We start from the raw sequence: 10708 nt of genomic DNA, 5'->3' as shown, positions 1-10708 counted from the left end.
GAAGAGGTTGGGGTGGTGGATGAGCATGAAGCACGTCTGATTTACTTGCAGGAGTCCAAAGTTAATGTGTATTGTCGACACATTTATTTAGTAGAATGCACCATGTAAGCACAATGAAACCTGAAATAATAAATAATAATTATAAAATAAACTAGCCTTTTTAACCTTTTTAATCAGGAGTTTATAATGCACCTAAGATGTCTGTGCACTGTATTAACAAACAAACTTGCAATCAATTTACAGTATTTTCCACAAACTGAACCTGCGAGTCTGGGGCCCAGGGGCAGTTGCCCATTTAGCCCTGTTGAAAATTCAGATTTGGGCACATACAAATCTGTATTGCATTACTGCATATTATTAGAAAAGTATAATACTCTCATAAAGTTTCTCCTCTCTAAAAAAAACAATGTCTTAGATATGTTGATAGAATGCTGCATGCCAGGACTTAAGGGGGGAAAAGTCAGCCTTAAAGCTATTTTTCCATGGTTGCAGGTAAATGATAACCTATAGGATGAGGTTCGTATATAATGTAGCCTACACTGATGTTCCTCCTACATGACACCGCCTGTGTGTGATCACAGTGTGCCTGAGGAAGCGCCCCTGGCAGTGTAGTGAGAGTAAAAAAGCGCCTCCTGTTATTTTCCCTCCTCTCCATCCTTTTACGCCGAATCAGAACCATTCATCTCTCCCCTCCTTAAGGCTTCACATCCGGGTCATCCGCCAGTATCTCTCTCTTGCGTCTGTGTGTCTGACACAGTAATAATAATTTCATCCGCCGCCGTGCTGTACTGCAGCCCTCTGCCCGACTGCGCGGCTCGCCGAGCGGACACTGCGCCTGGCGTGCACCGGTGATGATGGAGCCACGGGCGCTGTGAAGCTGCAGCCGGTCGCACAAAGGCAGGGATGAGACGGTAAGAGGCTTTTGTATGGGCCAGCCCGCGGTGATTAACTCGCCCTAACGATGTCTAAGAGCCTCAAGAAGAAAAACCACTGGACCAACAAAGTCCACGAAGCCGTGATAACCCGTGGGAAGGAAGGGGAGCTGGGGTTCGAGCTGAAGGGGGGCGCGGAAATCGGCCAGTTCCCCTACTTTGGCGAGGTGAAGCAAGGGAAAGGACTGATCCAGAGCGGCAAACTGGCCCAGGATGAGCTGCTGCTGGAGGTCAACAACATGCCAGTGGCCGGGCTCACCACCCGGGACGTTCTGGCCGTGATTAAACACTGCAAAGACCCAGTCCGCCTCAAATGTGTCAAGCAAGGTGAGATACGATTAACGTGAGAGGAGCTATAGGAGCGTACCGCCGTGCGTATATTAGAGGCGGGGAGGAGTGTGTTTGTGTGTGTGCTGTGTTTGTGTGTGTGGCTGGTTTGATTCAGATGTCATTTGTGCAGTCATCTGTCAGTCTGCACTAAAGGGAGAAGCCGTGTGTTTAGGTGGACAAAGCACACGGACCCATGCTTAGGCCTGTTTGTTGGTGAAATGTAGCTAATTACGAGCCGTAATGATGGGTTCCGTCCACCAGGATCAGTAACTATAATTGTTTATATGGCAGCCTGGGAGCAGCCGCCGTTTGTTTATCACAGTGTCGCTGGTCCGATGCCACAGCCTGGAGGGGGTGTGTCCGTTTAGGCGTCATGCCACAGCCTGCGGATTTCTCTTTATTTTGGTCGAGGACAGGATTTCACCAAACAGGCCTGCGCCGTGGATGAAATGTTTTTCTCTATCCTGCTGTTCAGTCTGAGCATCAGACAGACAGACAGACAGACAAGACAGACAGACAGACAGACAGACAGACAGACTGTCTGTCTGTCTGTCTGTTGGCTGCCAGTCCACATTATCACTGTTATTGCAGTGTAGGCTAATTACCCACTGATGAAAAATTAAACCTGTGTAGCCTAATTACTGTTGCGAATGCTTTCATATTGATCAGCTCTGTAGTCAACATGGTTTGTTTTAACTCAACCTCACTCATTTCACAACCAAAAATGTTTTTTTTATGAAATGTAATGTTCCTCAGTTCAGAAGTGGAAAATAATGATGCAGGTCTCTTCCAGTCATGCTTTGAGGAGCTTTTGAGTGTTTTGTTATTGTCAGCCGGTGCAATAGTTTTGTGTGATTATTGTGACCCATGAAGCTGGAGGCTTGTTTGAATGTTTCTGAGCATAGCAGGGGATTTATGGCAACAGTGTTAACTGAGTGACCTGCTTCTGTCAGCCAGTGTAAAAGCAGACAGGGTCTCTATACGACTAGAACATTGGATTGAATGAATAGCGGAGGAGATGGTGATCATCACACCCTCTGATGTTCAGTTTAAGTCCTTATTAGTGGCTTAAAGGGCTGTGTTGTCAGCCATGAAATGAGCATTACAGTGGCTTGTTTCTGGGACTTGAGTAAAGTAAAAATCAAACCAGTTGTTTTTTTTTTTTTTTTGGACTTGCCAAGTTTGCTCACAGAGGAGTTGTCTTCACTCTTCGCCTGACTGCTCACTCTCAATCTCAGTGTTTCCGTGGGTTGCGTCAATGTGATTGATTATTGAGTTAGAGCTGCTGACAGTGTAGGCGTACTGTCCTTTGATGTGTGAGGGGTTAAATGCTAATGTGCACATATCTCAGACTTCTCAGGTTCTATTCTCTCCCTCCATCCCTCTCTTATCCATTTAAATATGCATCTGTTTATTGACCTACCCACCTCACACTGTTCTCCAGCTGAATGTTTGCTAAGAACGTCCTTGAGCACTATGCTGTTTCTGCACAGCTTGTTGTTGCCTTCACTGTTGACTTGCTGTCATATTAACATTTGACTTCCATCCAGTTGACAGTGGAGTGTATTAATGTCCAATATATGGTTATATATAAAATATAGACTGAGCCATGAACACACGGTATCGTTTTCACAAGTCCTGTGTTAGCACGTTTTCTTGCACTTCACAACATGCAGGTGTGACTTTTTGTGAGGGTGTATCCAGTCACCTTCCAATAGTGACAGTGCTCTATACACACCCCAAATGCTTGATTGGGTGTGTCTGAGAGAAATACTCTATATATTTGAATTATCTTTAATGCTTTTAGGTTGTAGAAATTCCTCTTTACAAATAGAAGCTATTTTGTATGAAGGGTTTGTTTTGTACATGGAGAACAAAATGTTGTACAATGGTTCAACCAGACTGACAATTCAATTTGATAGAAAGAGACAAAGATCCATCTAAGTAACAGTTGAATGGGAATTGAAGAAATCATCAGTCATTGGTAAAACTAGTGCCGTGCCCGTTTGGAGCCTGTGCCTGTTCGGAACAGGCCGATTGCTTGGTTCCCAGTATATATATTTTTTTCATAACTTTACTTTGTAAATTCTCAGAAATAACATGTGACACAAAATGCAGTTATAAAACACTTGGTTGCCAGTATTGCTGCTTGCAGCGTCGTCGGGTGGCGTGCCCGTTTGAAGCGTTCTCGAGAACAACTCATCCGATGGTAAATGGTAAATATGCTGCATTTATATAGCGCCATTCTAACTTACCGGACAAAGCTCTTTACAATTTTCTGCTCATTCACTCATTCAGATACACCGATGGTGGCGGAGCTGCCATGCAAGGCGCTGGCCCATTTCTCTTGCGGCTGCACAGTCACCTGCCATCTCTCTTCTACAGAAAGTCGTTAGATTTGTCACTAAGTTGGCAACGCTGTCCCGCCCACGCTGCTGTACAGAGACTCGTACAACAGTTTTGAAAGACATACACACATACGCACACACAGAGAGTCCTGGATTTATAGTTAGATAAACTGGAAGCTTAGCATCAAAATGTGTGCAGATTTCAAGGTCCAATGTGTAGGAATTTCTCCCATCTAGCGTTGAGATCGTATATTGCAATCAACTCCCTCGCATCACGCAGTTCAAATTACGTATTACAGCTACGGTAGCCTTCACGCTTCAAAAAGCCGGTCTTTTGCTTTTTTCAATATCTTTTCCTTTTTCTGGGCGAAGAAGAGGACTCCTGTTCCTCAAATTTGGATTTTGAATACGTGCATGACCGGCCGCTGCCCGCTCCGGCCGCTTATTTCCGAACATTCATCTCTCCCCCGCGCCCTGAGGGCCAAGGGGTCTACGTAGATATTTTTGTCCCACCCACTCTCCGCAGAATGTATTAAGATAACGTGTGGTCCTCCATGTTTCCTTCTTCAAACTTGCCGGGGCCGGGAAGCTACGATACCCATTAGCAGCATTAGCAGCAGCACCTGTGAGTTTATCAAGTGACAGTAAAAACGCGAAAAGCGGAGCAGTATGTCCTGTGTGTCCCTTACCAGCTAACGTATTTCAAGATGGCGCATGAATATAGAGCGTCTACCCCAGTTCATACGAATGCAAACGTAAAATTTCAAGCCAAAAGGAATACTCGGAATTGAGGCTGGTGGTAAATATTCATGAAAAAGGATACGTTTGTGAACGGGCAACACAGATTTTGATAATGAACAACTGAACACGTTATACACTGGACCTTTAAATAGGAGCAGGTTCCTGTTTTGAAACAAGTGCACAATAATGGAAACAAGCTGGAATCAACAGGCGTGTTGCTTTAGCAAAGCTACTCTTCAAACTTCACAATAAAAATAGAAGGTTAGTCTATAGGGTTGGCACTATTGGAATATCAGCTGAATATACGATGGACTGACCTATCACAGTTTAAACCATTTCAATCTAACTACTGTAGACTGCAGTCGGGCCCAAAGAAAATGATCAAGGGTCACTTACGCTTTTATAGACTGGAAACAAATTTAAAATCGAAGGGTGTTTGGGGAAAAAAGGTTCCCACAGTACTATACAGTAACAAGTCAAAATGTCTGGTGTGAAGAAGGCCCTTGGCCACAATAAGTGTAATCATTTATTACATAATCTTACATGTACACTCTGTTGAAAGGATTGTTTTTTAACTTGATTGATAAGAATACGTCCAATGAATTTGTAATTTAAAAAAACATATGTTTGCAAATTAGTTACTAGCTGGGTCCATCTGTACGTAATTATCTGATAAACATCTCTCATCCGTGTTCATCTCCCCATCAGCACCAAGCACCAGTCAAGTGCAAACGGCTGCTTGGCTCACAGTGAGGCAGATTTCTAAAAGTGCCATGAAGATCATAACCGTCGAGAGGTGTTAGAACAGGATAGAGAGGAGAGCAGCGTGAAGTAAGCTTGTGTGTGTGTGTGTGTGTGTGTGTGTGTGTGTGTGTGTGTGTGTGTGTGTGTGTGTGTGTGTGTGTGTGTATAAGTGAGAAAGAGGTGGAGTTTTAAGAGAAGAGTATGGTGAAGGTGTGAGAATACACACTTTGTGAAAACAGAGAGAATAAATAAATGTATTTATTTCTAAAATGATGTGCCAACTTGTCATAATGACTATTGCACAATTGACAAATATTACAGTGATAGCCTTGTCTTTGTCTTTCCTTTCTCCTTAATTAAGCAAAATAGCTACAGATTTCAGTTTATGCGACACTGTGGCTGTCAGTTCCTTCTCAGTGCTTCAGTTAGTTTTTCCTGTTTATTCTCCATTTTTGAAAAAAAAAGGAAAACAATATTTTTTTAAATTAAATATGTATCCACCTATAAATAAACTAGCTCTCTTTTTAGTTGCCTTTAATTGGCATTAATCTTTTGTTATAAATAGCTATCGTGCAAATACAGTGATATAAATAATATTAATGTCAACTATTTTTAATCTTGTATTTTGTTCATTCAGATTACATTAGAGCCATCATCCCAGGCTGGATCCACAACAAATGCTGTTCTGATTTACATAACAATAAAAAGAATATCAAAAATGCTTATTTTCCCAACCTCAAGGTACTGAGCTGTGGATAAGATATGCATACTTAAAGCCAGAAACATGTCACTGCTTGCTGAATTGCCTGTTTGAAATGAAATTTTCTTCTTTCAAAATTGTGTTTTTGCCTCTCAAAGTGGAAGACCCCAGGACGTTTCATCCACTTGGGTTTATGAGAACAATATGCGGTGCTTTGTGAGGACAACATAAATTGTTAACATGTTAACACAAATGTTAACATGACCTTTAACATCAAAGTGGAGCACAGCCAGCCTCTGTCACACTGTGCAGCAGCTCTCGGCCATAGCCTATATAGGCCAGACCAAGGAGCTCTCTAGTTACTAATAGGCTAACCTAAACAGGAATTCAGCAGATGAATATAAAGTATAAAATATTAAATATAACATTTTCTCTCAAACTGTAACTTCCTGTCCATACCATTGACTGTATACAGTCGATGTCCGGCCCTCTTAGTGACTTTGGCAACACCAGTCAAGTTTTTCCATTCTCGGCACATGTCATTTACACTAATAACTGAGGCAGATTCACCACTCAAAATTCATAGTCATTTATTAAACAACATGTCTCAGATTCCAGTCAGAAGAAAAGAAAAACAGGCCTTATTTCTTGCTAATGACCATCGATGTTGTCGGCTGATTGTTGCTAGCAGTTTTTATTAGCTATAGCTAGCTAGAGTAAGCTAATGCTAAAGCTAAAGTGTCTGGGCGGAGGGGGGTGGGGGTGGAGTGGATATGACACATGCCTTTGGTGTGGGAGATCTGGGTTCATACATCAACCAATGTATCCCCGAGCAAGACACTTAACCCCTAGTTGCTCCAGAGGCGTGCAACCTCTGACATATGTAGCAGTCGTAAGTCGCCTTGGATAAAAGCGTCAGCTAAATGACATGTAATGTAAATGTAATGGGAGTTGGCTGAGAACGGTTGACTTTTTAATGCTTCCAAAAGACTCTTTTTAAAACGAGAACCCTGAAAAAAGGTTTAGATATGCATGTGGTGTCTGTGTAGATGATATAATGCTAAACTATAGGCTAGGCTACTATACTGTATTGCTAGATTAAGTGTAAAGCTGCAAGTCATTACAATGTTATTTATTCTAACATAAACTTTGAAATATTTGTATCCTTACAATTGAAAAAACATACTTGATACTTGGACAATCAGTGGTCAGATTTATGCTTTAATCTTCATATTTATAAGCTTTATTTTTTACATGTGAAAGGATTTGTAGGAGGAGGAGGAATAATTGATTAGTTCGGCAAATGTACCGCTAGCAGGTTTTGGCGGGAGTTGGCAGAGCATACGCTTCCCTAAACTAAATAAAGTGCAGAACAGAGCCTCTATAATTACTTTAAACTCTGATATATTGGCTAAGCTCCCATTTCTCTTTGCTGTGACCCTACAAAATAAAGCAGTTAGCTAATAACAGGCCCAGCTTTGCCTTTGGAAGTAGGTTATTAAACTGTAGGTATGACATTCTAACTTTAGCAATTTAATATATTCCTTAGACTTTTGTCTGATTTTTTTTTGGTTTTGGAAAGGCTAAAAAATAGACCATCCTCCAAACTCTTGACATACCGAGTATATTGCATGCACAAAGCTTCAACATGAAGAAGTCCAAAACTTGACTGGCTTTCCATGCCTAGTTACTGTTGTTAAGCTATGATTGAATAACTGCTGTTTATGGGAGGAGTTTAGCTGGTGGTAAATGTGAGCACAACTCTCACATTCACTGTAAATGCAGCATGACCTAATTGGTGTTTAATTAGCATATTAATGTTTCTAGAATGTAGACCTTTGAGAATTGTTTAAGGTTGCCACGTTTTCTGACTTGGCTGTCTGAGTCCTGCCAGTCCTCTTAATGTGGATACAGTATGCAGGGACAGATGGAGCAGAGGGAGAGAAGGCAACCTTCTGCTCCTCTCGTGTCACTTTGTTGATCAGAAGCTTGGAGAATCAGTGCATAACATCCTGTCCGCTCTGTTGGTATTAATAACTTACCAAGAGATGAGTTCTGTCAGAGGCGGAGGACGATTTTATTGAGGCTAGAAGCTGCTGGAGCTCGGCTCAGAGGATCAAACCCAAGCTGAGCCAGCCAATGACCAAATATCTAACTGGTCCAGTTAAGTGAATTAGGTCAATGTAATTCTTCTCACCATGGACCCACTGCACGGGGCAATCTGAGACTGTGCTACTGCATGTGTGAAATATAGATACTGTACTGTTTGTCTGTATAAGCCATGACTTAAAGAAGGTTTTGTCAAAACATTTTTGCTATCCTTCATTCATAATAGGATCAGAGTTTCTACCAACCATGATGATGTGAAATATCTGATACATTTACTAATTTTAGTAATAGTGGCTTATGATTGATTGTGATGTCCTTCAATCATGAGTTTCTACTGGAGATTTTGGCTTCAACAGCATTAAGGTTTTTTTCATAATAACAGTAGAGACCTTTTACTAATGGATCTCCATGGCAATGTGACTATATGATGCAGTGTGTGAGTAATTTCACACAAGTAGGATGTCGCCATGAAAAAGCAGTTCATCTGGCTGAGATAAAACACCATATTCTTATGATTATTTATGATGCTTGTGTGTGTGTGTGTGTGTGTGTGTGTGTGTGTGTGCGTGTGCGCATGCATTATGCCTATTGTGCGAACAATAAGAAATGATTAGGTTGTTGATGTGTTTTGTGTGACATTTCAGTATTATATCAGCTGTTTTGGTGAAATTACATGATTAGAGATAGCAGTAGTGGACTAGTATAGTATAGTATTAACTGAAATGAAAATGGATGCACAGAAGTAAAGTAACTTAAGTTTGTACTTAATTTGTTTCCTCTTCCTGGCCTCAGTCTGAAACGCAACCATCTCTCACCTCAGGGACAGGGAGCTAGGTCTGTGCTGAAACAAGAGTCCCCCAGCCCAGTTTCATAGAATCATATCTTATTCCGTCAGGCATGGCAGCACAGAAGGCAGCGGATGGTTTTCATTGACATAGTGTAGATTAGCCAGCAGCGCTAATCTGATAGCTTTGCTGTGGGCCTCATATCTGAATGAGAAGGATTATAAAAGCTGGCATCAGGAGCTGCAGAACTAAAACTGATGGATGGCTAGCAACAATGTTCTGCGATTTATGACTTTCTAAAGTGGCTCATCATAATTCCTGAGCTGAATATCCTGGATTGGAGCCAAGTCCTGTACACAGTATTATACTGTATAAACTGAATGTACAAAACATGAGGGACAATGTCACGGTATTGAGTTAAAGCTCTTTTTATACTTTCACACCTCAACTGTTTCAAAATCCTCTAATTCATCTGTTTCTTTTTATCAATATGTCAACCTTTGCTTTTATAATTTCTTTTTGGAAAATGAAGAGATAATAGATTTTACCTGAATGTACCCTCTACGACAAGCGCTTTAGTGGTAATGCATCAATTCAAAAAAAGATAAGGATTTAATTGCTGGACTGTTTAGATATGAAGCTGAATTGCACTGTTGATATAACCACGTTCATTGCAGCAGCAAGCTTTTACTGGATGAAATCTCAGCTGATGTGTTTAAGTGCTTCATTTGCATTCGGGATCATTTCATCACTGTAGTTGATGCTTCGTACCAGTAGAGGACAGTAGCTGTCTAATCATTTAATACTCAGTGAGGCTTCTCTAACTAAAGCAACTACACTGCTTGTCTGCAAGGATGCATGTTTATGTTTATTTGTTTGTTTGTGTCTTAAACAGCAAATCATGACTAAATCTTGTTCTTTTAAGCCATAGGCATGGTTTAAGATTTCCACTTAAACGGTAGGTCAACTTAAATCATAAACATTCTAGAGGTACAGTGATATCTATCCATGCGGAATAGTTTTGAATTGATTTGCCCAAAGAGTGAAATATCAAACTCTGAAATATCAGTCATGTCATGTCAGTTGTCAATACAATTATGTTTGTGAACTTGTGAATTTGGAACTTGTTCTCCCAAAAGGTTTTCCTGGTTTTCTCTGTTAGGAAATTAGTTCCAATGAAAATTGTCCAAATTGTTTTCTCTGGAGCAGGGACACTTTCTGAAGAAAAAAAAACATGTTGCTGTTGAATCTTTTTAATGCAAAATTGCAATGCTGTTAGCACCACAGACTAGTCATCTTCATTGTGGTGGCTGAAATCTCTAAGACAGATATCTGAAACCTTGGCCAATAAAGCCAGAGCTATCTGCATAGCTAGCTTTGACTAGGAGTAAATGTGTTTTTTTTATTTGGATGACCCAAATCTTTTTCTCAACCTTTACTTGTTTTACTTATTTATTATGTATATTTTTCTAAGATTGGCTCTTGCTACCAAAACATGTGCAGAAACTGGCTGAAAATGCAAAATGCTGGTGATACCAGCTAAGTAAAAAAGTAGTTGTGTAACACAGTTTAACAACCCCCACTGGATTTAGGTATGCTATTCTGATATGTTACAATGCTTAAATTTTAGTGTTGACATCGGTACAGACTGTTGTACAGCATTGTCACATCCAGATATGCATTTTTATTATTATTATTAGCTGTTTACGTAATGTTACTGTATATGCTTTTAGTCTTCTATGATAATAATACAAATATTTGGAGCAATGTGTCTGATGACGGTCAGAATGAAATAAGTCAGAGCAAAATGTTTGTTAAATTTGTTAAGAACTTATAAGTAGTTTTCCACTTGACTTGTTAGGATGTGAGGTATGGCCACTTCTCACTGACTTCATGTGCTGGGAGTGTGTAATATTTCTGTTCGTAGTTCATCCTAACATGCAATGAAGAAAAGAAAGGAGCAGTCAGGTCAGTACAGTAGAGCTGAATTCAATTCATTTTGGTTTGGATTTAGCAGCA

General features: G+C 40.6%; 1 protein-coding gene across 1 annotated transcript in view; it reads left to right on the top strand.

The window, feature by feature from the left end:
• Positions 1 to 714: 714 nt before the first annotated feature.
• Positions 715 to 10708, top strand: part of LOC114559533 (membrane-associated guanylate kinase, WW and PDZ domain-containing protein 2-like) — an 89079-nt gene continuing 79085 nt past the window's right edge. Inside the window, 1 exon segment of the mRNA XM_028584216.1 lies at positions 715 to 1259. Coding sequence (XP_028440017.1) covers positions 962 to 1259 — 298 coding nt within the window. The 5' untranslated portion in view covers positions 715 to 961.

Source organism: Perca flavescens, chromosome 8 (assembly GCF_004354835.1).
Source record: "Perca flavescens isolate YP-PL-M2 chromosome 8, PFLA_1.0, whole genome shotgun sequence".
Lineage (NCBI taxonomy): Eukaryota > Metazoa > Chordata > Actinopteri > Perciformes > Percidae > Perca > Perca flavescens.
Note: the sequence above shows the minus strand (reverse complement) of the source record. Positions and strands in the feature narration are given on the sequence as shown.